The sequence below is a fragment of the Heterocephalus glaber genome, unplaced genomic scaffold (genome assembly GCF_053883595.1).
Source record: "Heterocephalus glaber isolate CG9 unplaced genomic scaffold, H.glaber_assembly_v1.0 deba00001586, whole genome shotgun sequence".
Classification (NCBI taxonomy): domain Eukaryota; kingdom Metazoa; phylum Chordata; class Mammalia; order Rodentia; family Bathyergidae; genus Heterocephalus; species Heterocephalus glaber.
In genome coordinates, this window is record NW_028258364.1 from 8945546 (window position 1) to 8958805 (window position 13260).

The following is a 13260-nucleotide window of genomic DNA, read 5'->3' on the forward strand; positions in this document are numbered from 1 at the left end:
ACAAAAATATCCCCTTGAAAGTTAGTTTTTGTATTCCATATCAACAATAAAGGAAGTTTAAAACTTGTAATTTAAAGTTGTAAATGAGCCTTTTTTTCCATCACCCTTAACTTTATTAGTAAGCAGAAGATAGTAAAACTTTTGTCATGAGTCGGAACTGGCTTAGAGAGAACAAAAGATGTTTCTCTGGAAAAATATAAGCATCTCTAAGTTTTGTACAAGACTCTTTTTTTTTTCGGACATGTGGAAGACAGTGCATTTGAAATACCGAGTGTTTCAGAGTTTGAATGGTAAAAGAACGTTAAGCTAGTTGGATAAACAGAGATTTTGTGAGGCTGAAAGTGTAGTGGAGCAGGCAGACTTGCTGGTGTACAGGTGCAAAGTACATTTCAAAGAAAATAATCCAAACTATACTTTTTAATATATTAGTAGTAATATATATATTAGTGGTATCACACAAGGGGAAAAAATAACTCTTGAAAACTCTCAATGTGATTTCTTTTGATGATCAACATAACACAAGTTATAGAAACAAAATATAAAATACTTTCCTTCTAAACTATCACGTCCACAAAAATTAACCAAATTATTTTCTCATATAAAAATTAAGAAAATAGTATAAGAATTTTAGTTTGTACAAACCAATGCTTGGAGGAAAGAAGTCATTTTTTGTACTAGTGGTAATATAGGTTTAACCCAGGAAATACTGAGCTACATTCCCAGTCCTTTTAATTATATTTTGAGACAGAGTCTTGCTAAGTTACACAAGCTGGCCTCAAACTTGGGATCCTCCTCCCTAATACCTGAGATTATGGTATGTGCCATCACTCCCAGCAAAAGAAGACTAAAATTCTGAAAGGCACAGGTAAAGGGCAAAGAAATATATTCTAAATTGGTAAACCAAAATCTATAAAGTCTAGGAGGTGTATAGTTAAAAGAAAAACATTAGTGTCTTGAGCTGAGCTAAAACTATATATTAATATAAAGTATTAATGAGAGATGACTTACAGTGAGCAAAACCAGACATTTAATAAGTAATTTTGCTAAATGTTAACACTAATGTTGGCAAATACATAAAGTACATTTAACATGAATATGATTTTTATCTTAAATTCCTAGGTCTATATCTTTTTTTTTTTTTTTTGGTTCCAGGGATCGAACTTGGGTCCTTGCACTTGCGAGACAGGTGGCAGAACCACTTAGCTAAATCCCTGGCCCCCTAGGTCTATATCTTCCAGAGAGTCTTATGTAAGATATAATTTCCTGCTTTAAAATTATCTCCCCAAATAATATCTAAAATTCCATTTTCAGAGGCCAGAGATTTAGCTCAGTGGCACCACACCTGCCTTGCAAGCGCAAGGTCCTGAGTTTCATCCCCGCTACCAAAAAAAAATTTCTATTCTCAGAACTTCATTCTTTTAGTTCCTCTGTATTTAGTTCATTAAAATACATCTTTCATAAGACAAGATAACCTTTTGATAGTAATTTATACTTACTGAAAATACATTTATTCTTATTTGGTTTTTTTCTCAGGTTTTGCTGGTGGGTGGGGAAATGCAAATATGTACTGAGAGGCCAGAGACCCCTCAAAGAGTTTTTAATATTTTATATTCCTGAGTGATGCAGAAGATGCTGAATCACCCCACTGCAGACAGGCAGGTCTGTGCACGGCCTACCAAGGTCCTGAGTCATGCGGAAGATGCCGAATCACCCCTCTGCAGACAGGCAGCCACCTGGTTCCACACTACAAAGACACAGAGGACACCAGACCATCAGACCAAGGTACTGAGTCCCGCTGCTCCCAGCCCAGAGGTAGGGGCTTCTGAGCCGCCATCCCACTGCTCCTGATCCAGACGAAGGGGCTTCCTGGCCACCATCCCTCCCCCTGCTCCCAGCCCACAGGAAAGGGCTTTTGGGTCACCATCCCTACTGCTGCTCCCAGCCCCTGTCCCACCTCTCCCAGCTCAGACGAGGTAATCTGTGCAGGCGCTAACAGCCCCCCGCCCCAGTCGAAATGAGAAAACAAATAAGTCTCAAAACCAGACTTTCAGATCACCTACAGCAACCCCAAAGGGAAATGAGATGGAACACTCTGATACTCAACCACCTGGACCCACCAAACTGGCAACAAAAGGGGATCTGGAAAAAATGAAATCAGAAATAATTTCTCAGATTACAGGAGAAATTGTGCCCCTAGTGCAAGACATGATTAATAAATCTAGAGAGGAGCTCAGGAACATGATGGAATCCCAACATAAGAAACAAATGGAATCCATAAAACAGATGCAAATAGATTTCCAGGACATGAAAAACTCCACTGAAAGTCTACACAGTAGAATGAGCCAATGTGAGGACAGAATTTCAGATATAGAAGATAAGATTGCAGTTAGTGACCAGGAAAAGAAAAATTGGTTCAAAATTAAAAGGGAACATGAGAACTCAATCCAGCAGCTGCTAGCTGATGCAAAGAAGAATAACATAAGACTGATTGGGCTCAATGAAGAAACAGGAGAGAGTGGAGATGACATAAAAAATCTCTTCACAGAAATAATGGCAGAAAACTTCCCAAGCAGGGGAAAAGAGCTTGACATACAGATAAGTGAGGCATATAGGACTCCATATAGCCTTGATTAAAATAAATCTACACATAGGCATATAATTGTTAAGATTCCAGAAACACAACAGAAGCACAAAGTTCTACAAGTAGTCAGAGAAAAGAAACAAATCACATACAAAGGAAAGCCCATCAGAATCACAGCAGACTTCTCAACACAAACCATCATGGCAAGAAGAGCTTGGAGTGACATATTCCAAGCCCTAAAAGAAAACAGTCTCCAACCCAGATTGATGTACCCTGCAAAACAATCTTTCAAAGTTGATGGAGAAATAAGATACTTTCATGACAAAGAGCACCTGAGGAACTTCGTGAATACCAAACCAGCTCTCCAAAGAATTTTACACAATATCCTAGAAACAGACATTGAGGATCACAACCCCAGGAAGCAAAGCAGAATGAACCCATCTAGCATGAAAAGAAATTAAATGTAAAGGGGGAGAATCCAACAAAAAGAACAAGTCATGGCAATGACAAGTCAATACGTTTCAGTTATAACCATCAACATTAATGGTCTCAATTCACCAATCAAAACAGACTGGCAGAATGGGTCAAGAAGCAAAGTCCAACAATATGCTGCATACTAGAAACACACTTAATTCAAAAGGAAACTCATAGACTGAAAGTTAAAAGGTGGAAAACAATACTCCATGTGACAGGAACCCAAAAGCAGGAGTAGCTATCTTCTTGGCAGATCAAGTAGATTTCAAATCAACACTGATTAAGAGAGACAAAGAAGGACACTACATCCTTGTAAAGGGAAGAATCCAAGAGGAAGAGATGACAATTATAAATATCTATGCACCAAACTCTAGTGCACCCAACTATATAAAACAAATACTAACAGACATGAAAAGTCATATATGCACTAATACAATTGTATTGGGGGACCTCAACACCCCACTGTCACAAATAGAGCAACTGGACTAAAAATAAGTAATGAGATACTAGAACTCAATCGAACTCTTGAACAAATGAACTTAACAGATGTTTACAGAGTCTTCCACCCCACAAAATCAGAATACACATTCTTCTCAGCTGCACATGGGTCATTCTCAAAAATAGACCACATACTCACACATAGAACATGTTTAAGTGCAAAGGAATTGAAGTTATCCCCTGTATATTATCAGACCATAGTGCGATGAAATTGGAGATCCATAGCAAAAGAAACTCAAAAAATTTCATAAACACATGGAAATTGAACAACACACTTCTGAATAACCAATGGGTCACAGAGGAAATTAAAGAAGAAATCAGACAGTTCCTTCAATTAAATGACAATGACAATACAACATATCGGAATCTATGGGACACAATGAAAGCAGTCTTACGAGGGAAATTCATAGCAGTGAATACACATATTAGGAAAACAGAACAAGCCCAATTAAACAACCTGATGCTGCACCTCAAACGTCTAGAAAAAGAAGAGCAGGACAACCCCAAAGCTCTTACAAGGGGGGAAATTATAAAGATCAGAGGAGAAATCAATGCAATGGAGACTAAGAGATTGATACAAAAAAATCAATGAAGCCAAGAGTTGGTTCTTCTAAAGAATCAACAAAATTGACAAACCTTTAGCCAACCTTGTCAGAACAAGGAAAGAAAAGACCCAAATCCATGCAATTAGGAATGAAAAGGGTGAAACTACAACAGATCCAGCGGAAATCCAGAGGATCATCAATACCTACTTCCAGAACCTATATGCCAATAAGATGGACAACACAGAAGAAATGGACAGATTCCTAGATACATATGAATTACCAAAGTTGAATGAAGAAGACCTAAAAATTCTGAACAACCCAATATCAACCAATGAAATTGAAAATGTAATTAAAAACTTATCAACTAAGAAAAGCCTGGGCCCTGATGGCTTCACTGCTGAATTCTACAAGACATTTAGAGAGGAACTGCTGCCACTACTGTTTAAACTCTTCAATGAAATTGAAAGGGAAGCAATACTCCCAAAGTCATTCCTGGAAGCAAGCATCACCTTGATCCCCAAAGCAGAGAAAGACCCAACTGAAAAACAGAACTATAGGCCAATCTCACTAATGAACATAGATGCAAAAATCCTTAATAAGATACTGGCAAACAGAATGCAGAAGATCATCAAGAAGATCATACACCCTGATCAAGTGGGATTCATCCCAGGGATGCAGGGATGGTTCAATATACACAAATCAATCAGTGTAATACATTGTATCAATAGAGCCAAGGACAAAAACCATATGATTATCTCCATAGATGCAGAAAAAGCATTTGACAAAATCCAACATGCATTTATGATAAAAACCCTACAAAAATTGGAATAGATGGTCTCTACCTCAAACTGATAGAAGCCATCTGTGAAAAACCAACAGCCAATATCATACTAAATGGTCAAAAACTGAAATCCTTCACACTAAAATCAGAAACAAGACAAGGATGTCCACCATCACCACTCTTGTTCAATATAGTTCTGGAAACATTAGCCACAGCAATTAGACAAGAGAAAGAAATAAAAGGAATAAAGATAGGTAATGAAGAAGTCAAATTGTCATTCTTTGCAGATGACATGATACTCTATATAGAAGACCCCAAGAACTCCACCAAAGGTCTTCTAGACTTAACAACCAAATTCAGTCAAGTAGCTGGTTACAAGGTTAACACACAAAAATCAATAGCTTTCCTCTACACCAATGACAGACTCACTGAGAGAGAAATAGGGCAAATAATTCCTTTCACAATAGCATCCAAAAAACTGAAATACCTAGGAATCATCCTAACGAAAGAAATCAAAGACCTCTTCTCTGAAAACTATGGCACTCTGAAAAGAGAGATTGAAGATGTTATCAGAAAATGGACAGACATCCCTTGCTCCTGGGTAGGAAGGATTAATATAGTGAAAATGGCCATACTTCCAAAACTGCTATATAGATTTAATGCAATTCCAATTGAGATCCCAGCAGCATACTTCATAGACCTTGAGAAAACAATCCAAAAATTCATTTGGAACAAGAAGAGACCCAGAATAGCAAAAGCAATTCTAGGTAACAGAGACATGGCAGGGGGTATCACAATCCCCAACCTGCAACTCTACTACAAAGCTACTGTGATAAAAACAGCATGGTCCTGGCAAAGAAACAGACTTGAGGACCAGTGGAACAGATCAGAAGATGCAGAAACAACGCCAGACACACTCAGCCATCTCATCTTCGATAAAGGAGCCAAACACCCTCACTGGAGGAAAGATAGCCTCTTTAATAAATGGTGCTGGAAAAATTGGACTTCAACTTGCCAAAGATTAAAACTAGACCTGTATCTCTCACCATGCACTAAACTAAAATCAAAATGGATTAAAGATCTAAATATTAAAATAGAAACTCTGAACCAGTTGGAACAGAGGTTAGGTAGAACCCTTGAAGACATCGGTGTAGGAAAAGATTTTATGAACAAAACCTCAGTTGCCCATGAACTAGCACAAACAATCAACAAGTGAGATCTCTTCTCATTAAAAGGCTTCTGCACAGCAAGAGAAACCACCAGCAGTGTGAAGAGACAACCCACAAGGTGGGAAAAAATCTTCACCTGCTCTTCCTCAGACAAAGGTCTACTATCTCGAATCTATAAAGATCTTAAAAAGATCAGACCTCCCAAATTTAAAGACCTAATCCAAAAATGGGCATCTGAAATGAACAGACATTTCCCAGACAAACAAGTAGAAATAGCAAATAAATACATGAAAAAATGTTCAACGTCACTGATCATACGAGAGATGCAAATGAAAACAAGGCTGAGATTCCACTTCACTCCAGAAAGAATGGCTGCTATCATGAAATCAACCAATAACAAATGCTGGCAGGGCTGTGGGGAAAGAGGAACCCTACTCCACTGCTGGTGGGAGTGTAGACTGATGCAACCACTGTGGAAATCAGTATGGAGATACCTCAAAGAACTAGGACTAGAAGTCCCATTTGACCCAGCTATTCCCCTGTTGGGTATCTTCCCCAAAGAATTAAAAGAATCATACCACAGTGATATATGTGTGCCCATGTTCATAGCAGCACAGTTTGTAATAGCTAAAACTTGGAAACAGCCCAAATGCCCATCAACTGGAGACTGGATAAAGAAAATGTGGTTTTTTTATAAAATGGAGTACTACTCAGCCATAAAAAATGAGAAATTAGAGACATTTATAGCTAAGTGGATGCACATCGAGGCGATACTCTTAAGTGAAATAAATGGGACACACATGTATAAATACTGAATAGTTTCTCTGGTGTGAGAAACTGAAAGTGTAAATAAGGACTAAATGTATAATAGGTAATGTGAAATAGGAAGAAAAGGGGCAAAGGGGAAGGAAGTGGGAGGGCCAGAGGAAAGGATAGAAGGGAATGGGATTAATATGAGAAAATGGAAAAATAGGAACAAAATCTTTGTAAATAGGGAGGAATGGAGGGGTTGAAGGAAAGACTGGGCGAGGGTGAAAAATAAGAACCAAGAGAGACTATGTAAAGGTGCAAATTTCCAATGATGAATGTCATTACATTGTATACCTAAAATGTACCAATGATTAGAATGAATAATCGATAATGCAAAATAGGAAGAAAAGGTCCAAAGGGGTAGGGGTAGTGGGAGGGACAGGGGAAAGGAAAGAAAGGAAAGGAAAAATGATGAGAAATGGAAAAAATGGAAACAAAGTCTTTGTAAATAGGGAAGGGTGGAAGGGGTGAAGGGAGGGCTAGGAATGGGGAAAAAATATGAACCAAGATGCATTATGTAAAGGTACAATTCCCAATGAGAAATGTAATTGTGTTGTATACCTACAATGTAACAATAAAAGAATTTAATAATAATAAAAAAAAATAAATGGACTAAAAAAAGAAAAAGAAAAGAAAAAAAATTTTATATTCCTACTCTGGGATGATGCTTTTTAAAAATAGGACTTTGGCATCCTCAAAACTAAAATTTCCAAAATAGTTCCTTTGTTCATATATAAGAATTTTGCTACATAAATAGATACATACTTTCATTCCTTACAGCTGACTGACCTAAATGTGAGTTCAAAGGGGATTTTTCCCCTTCTTGTTTAAATGTTAGTAGTTTTTAGGGGCCAGTCCAGCTCACTCTTCTAACTTTATATTTGTTCCCTACCTCCGTTTTCTCTCTATCTTTAGTTTCAGACACCATCTGTATGCCAATGACGCTCAGATTTCTCTCTAGCCTAGATTCCTCTAGATTATCAGATGTTTCTGCCTATCTCTTGCACTTCTTTTTCAGCACGTAGCAGAGGCTTCTCTAACCCAGTATTTCTAAAACGTAACTCATCTTAATCTATAGACTTGTTTCTCTAACCCAGTATTTCTAAAACGTAACTCATCTTAATCTATAGACTTGTTTCTTTTTCCCTTGTCTTAGTAGCGTATACCCTGTCTACCCAGTCACCCAACACTAGAGTCCTGGAAGTCTTCCTTGCTCTCCTCCTACCTTAGTTCATATTGCAAACAGATCAAAAAGTCTTATAAATTCTACCTCCTAAATATTTTTTTCCTCTTTCCATTTTGATTGTTATTGCCTTATTTAGGACTTACAGAAATTATATTTTAATAGCCTAATGTAGTGAAGGTAATGCTAAGTTGTAACAGAGACTCAGAAACAGTGGTTTAAACAAGACAGATGTTTCTCTTATATAATAGTTGGGAAGTTGGCAATGCAAGCCAGCAGCACAAATGAACTCCAGACACTTTCCCATAGGTCTTTTGGCTCTAATCCCCCAAAGCGGGGATTTGGAACCATTTTTGTGCCATGGACATCCTAGGCCACCTAGTAGAGTCTGAACCCTTTCTTGTAACGAAGTTTTCAAATACATAAAATACTTAAAAAGGAAACAATATGTGACATATAGTTATTAAAAATATCAAAAATTACTGATAAATATGTACTGTTAACACAGTAAGAAAAGCCTAGTAATATAATTTGAAACTTAATATGACAATGTTTAAAGATACATCCAACAATTATAATAAGGTGGTATGAAAATACCTGATTTCTATTGATAGGAAGAATCAGCGATATTAATACTACTGTGATCTGTGCCTAACAAAAGAAATGTTACATTTCAGTTAAAGGTTAATTCAAGACCTCCCCTTCCTTTGATTCTATGAACCCTTTAAGGATCTGTAACCTCAGATGAAGAACCACTATCCTGGAGCATTAATAATTACTTATTTACATAGTAAAAACTCAAGGCCTAGAAAGAGGAAACAGAGCAGGAGGAATTTTAACCAGGTGAGGTGGCAGTTGCATGTATTGCATTCACATATTGGTGAGACTTAAGTCACATGGCCATATGTAGTTATAAAGAAGATGGAAAATACAGTTTGTAGTTGACTGAAAGAAAATTAGGAGTCTGTCACAGCCTCCCAGGTGATCATTTTGCATACAACCTCATCTTGCTCTAATCCATTTAAACACTGCTACCAAACTATTTTTAAACACCAGTCTTTCTTATTTTTTTATTATTTCACTAAGTTGCCTAGGCTAGGCTCAAAGTTGGGGTTCTCCTTCCTCAGCCTCCCAAGTAGCTGGGATTATAGGCTTGCACCACCACACCCAGCCACCTTTCTTATAGACACAAAAAATGTTTTCTTTAGTGTTAGGGACACTGTGAATATGCTTACATTATTTAATCATAAAAACAGTCCAGTGGATATATTTATCATTTTATCACACTTTGAACCTTGGGCTGTAGAGTTCAGTAAATTTGCCAAAGTTCCTACAGATAGTAAGTTAGGTAAGCCTGGAACTAGAACCTAAATCCACGTAACTCCAAAGCCTGACCTGTTCATAGATACTAGGTACTTTCATGTCCTTCCATTAATTTTAAGGAATATAATAATTCCTCACTCCTGGCATTGACTATTTTTTTTACTTTGATGTTTTAAATGTTCTTTTGGCCGGTGTGGTGGCACATACCTGTAATCCCAGCCCTGGGGAGGCTGAGGCAGAAGGATTTTGAAGAGTTCAAGGCTAGCCTGGACTATGTAGTGAGACCTTGTCTCCAAAAAAAAAGTTATTTTAATTGAAAAATCTCTATGCCTCAGGTTTTACAGACATCATGGATAAGTAAATGGAATCAGTTAAATAAATGGTCCCTGGAGAATTTGACGATATCCAGGAACAAATCTAAATGATGGAGAATCATCATCCTTCCATGGAAGATAATGGCTGGAAGAGGCAGTTAAGTGATGGAATCCAGCAGAGCCCAGGGTTCTGTCAGGGACAGAAGCATCAAATCCTGACTCTACTCTCGAACTTCCCGCTAGGAAGCTGAATCTTGCTGAGGCCCAGAGGGCATAGCTTGTCTCCTGTGTAATCTGAAATGAAGAGGCATGATTCTTTACAGAGACAAGAGTCAAAGCAGTACTGTATTCCAGTTTTCTTAGTACTGGCCATGAAAATGAATGTCACAGTCATCATAGCAACAGTAGCAGGAGCTATAACCACACTGCTGCTGCTGCTATAGCAGGATTGTTAATAGCAAAACGTCTAAATTCTTTTAAGAAGAAGACAGCTAGGGACAATGAGGGTACCAAAGAATCAGGTGAAAAGCCCACACCTATTTTCAAGATGGCAACCAATGTGGAACAGGAAACTGACAAAAAATTGAAGAAGAAACAAGGGACACATGACGAACTGGATGGGAAGGAACTAGAGTCCCAAGAACTAGAAAAGGAACAGGAATTGCACAAAGTGAACAAAAAGGAACAGGGCAGTCAAACTTTGTGAGTATAAAATATAACTTGATTAAACTGTAGACACTGGCAAAAGATGTCAAACTTGGAAGAGGCAATATCACACCAGCTCCTTTCCGGGGAGATCAGAGGGTGGCAGCTGGAGGCCAATGCACAGGCTTGGCTGGGCCTAGTGACAAGCCTAAGGTCAGTTTCCTGCAAAACTGTCAGAGGTAACGGAAAGGGGAGAAGACCGCATCTTTTAGATTGAGGTGAAGGAAGCTAAGTGAATGGAAAGTTGTCGGTGTGTTTGTTTTAACACAAGTTTGGCTCTATTTCAAACTGGAAAGAAAACCCTAGAAAGGCATAGTTTTTTTGTTTTTTGTTTTTTTTTGCTTAAATTCTTTTATTGGTACATTTTAGGTATACAATACGTTTACATTTATCATTGGGTGCTTGTACCTGTACATGATGTATCTTGGTTATTTTTTCCCCATTACCTGTGTGCCCTTCACCCCTCCACCCTTCCCTATTTACATAAACTTTGTTTCCATTTTTTCCTTTTCTCATAATTTTTCCTTTCCCTTCTTTCCCTCCGCTCACCCCTCCCACTTCCCCTACCCTTTTGGACCTTTTCTTCCTATTTTGGAAACTGGATAAAGAAGATGTGTGTTGTTTTTTTTATAAAATGGAGTACTGCTCAGCCATAAAGAATGAGAAATTAGAGACATTTACAGCTAAATGGATGCACATTGAGGCGATACTCTTAAGTGAAATAAATAGGACACGTGTAAATACTGAATAGTTTCTCTAGTGTGAGAAACTGAAAGTGTAAAGAAGGATTAAAATGCATAATGGATAATTTGAAAGGCGGAGTTCTTGAAGCTGGAAGGCCCCTGGGGCTCGGGAACAGGACATCTCGAGCGCCGCACAATGGGAGCCACCTCACAAGAGGGGGCGGCGGGGTCCCGCGCGTCCCTGGGGAGCGCGCCCAGCCGCACACAGGCCCCTGGGGGGGGCTGGTGGGTGCGTGCGCTGCGGGCGGGCCCTGCGCGGGAGGGGCCGAGGCGGCGGTGGCGGGACCCGCAAGCCTTTGGCTACCGACATATACCAGGAGGCTGTCTCCCAACGCCTTTGCAAACTGCCCAACGCAGCCACTCAGAGAGTACAGCCCAAGGACGCCGAGCTTCGGGGCGGTGGCGGCGAGCAAGCCAGCTCCACCTCCCCGCCTCTCCTCCGGCCCGCCCCGCCTCCTCTTCCCTCCCCCCCCCCCCCCCGTTTGCTTCTCTTTCTAGATCTTTCTCGAACCCGCAGCCCCTTCGGCAGCCGTTGCCCGAGTGCTGACGGAAGTGGCCGAAATCGAGGCTGAGAGCAGCCTCCAGCTCCGAGCTACGGCTCGCGATCCTCCCCGGCGGCGGAGAGCGCAGGCGCAGATCCCAGTAACTGCCGGTTGGAGGCGTCCGAGCCGCAGTGAAAAGACCCGGGCGACGGGACGCGGCAGAGGCAGTGGCGCGGGTGGCGTCTACCCCCTCCGCATTTCCTGACGCCCTGCTCTATTTTCAGAGTTAGCGACCTGGGGTCCTGTCTCTTTGATTCTCGTAGGAGTCGCGGTCCCAGCAGGAACGGCCCACCAGAGGACGTGGTCCCCGTACCCGAGGCTTCAGCTCCGACAGCCCGACCATCAGTCGGCGGGATGTCTGTGGTTGGCATTGACCTCGGCTTTCTCAACTGCTACATCGCTGTAGCAAGGAGTGGCGGCATTGAGACCATCGCCAACGAGTACAGCGACAGGTGTACCCCGTAAGTGCCCCTTCTGGTAGTCTCCGGGCCCTAAGACACATGTCCTGCCCTCGGGTCCGTTCTGCCTGCCCGTTCCCTGTGCGTCCCCTCCGGGCGCGAGCCCCGAGTTGCCAGGTGCAGCCCCTCGACCTGTGCCCGGCCACCGCAGGTCGCGGGCCCAGGTGCAGTCGGACTTCTCGCCAGCTGCGTTTCTTTCGAGGACGAGGGACTCCCTGGCTGGCGCATCTCCCTTCCGTGCCGCCGTCGCCGACCCCGCCGCAAGTTGCGTCGGGGGCTGCCGTGAGGCTGCCTCGTCACAGTGCCTGCGGGGGCTCGCTCGGGATTGTCCCCTGCTCTCCACTCTGCCCTTCCTCCTGCCCGCGTCTCCTGGGTGACAGCTCGGAAATGTAAGGAGAGAAGGCTTAGACTGCACACTTGAGAAGATGAACTGCAGGTTCCTCTGACCCTGACCCCCCCCCCCCACCCCGCCTTGAGAAATGAGATCATCTGACCAGTTTCCAAGGGCGCAGGTTAATAGTGCACTAATAAGGAGAGACTCAAATGGGAGTCATTTGGCCTTAGGTATTGGTCATGTAAGTAAATTAATGGAAATTAGTGGGATTAGGTCCTTCAGCCCAAAGCATATTTCTAGACTAAATTGTTGCAGAGTCAGAGGTGACTATCCTGTATGAACATGATTGTGAAGTCTGCTATTATGAACACTTGATGGAAGACTTAGGAATGGCATTATGACATAGAAACACATGTTGCCACATGTTCCGTTGTTCCTCTGGCCTGGGAAGTTTGTTGGCAAAGAACATGACTAATAATACTGGGATATGAAAAACTCATACAAGTATCTCATTGTAAGCTCCTGTTACATGTAGTTTTATGAGGAAAATTTTGTTCATGCATTGCTTTTTATGAAAAGTAATATATTTGACTCTTCTGAATGGTCCAGAAATATATTTTAAATACAAGACTAATGTTAACTAGGATCAGTGTTAAATGATCTTTAAATGACCCAAAATTCTTTGAGTAGTTAAAATATATAGCAGTTTCGTGAAGAATAGCTTACTTGATGCAGTCTGTGCTTTGATTTTTTTTCTAAATGTGCTTTGATTTCTTTCCCAAGAATATTCTAGAATGTTT

The 13260-nt window shown here is 40.8% G+C and overlaps 1 protein-coding gene across 1 annotated transcript in view; it reads left to right on the forward strand.

Moving 5' to 3' along the window:
• Positions 1-11328: 11328 nt before the first annotated feature.
• The window catches only part of Hspa4l (heat shock protein family A (Hsp70) member 4 like), a 62826-nt gene continuing 60894 nt past the window's right edge, over positions 11329-13260 (forward strand). Inside the window, exon 1 of the mRNA XM_004854956.4 lies at positions 11329-12129. Within this exon, the coding sequence (XP_004855013.1) occupies positions 12023-12129 (107 nt within the window). The 5' untranslated portion in view covers positions 11329-12022. The remainder of the gene's footprint in view (positions 12130-13260) is intronic.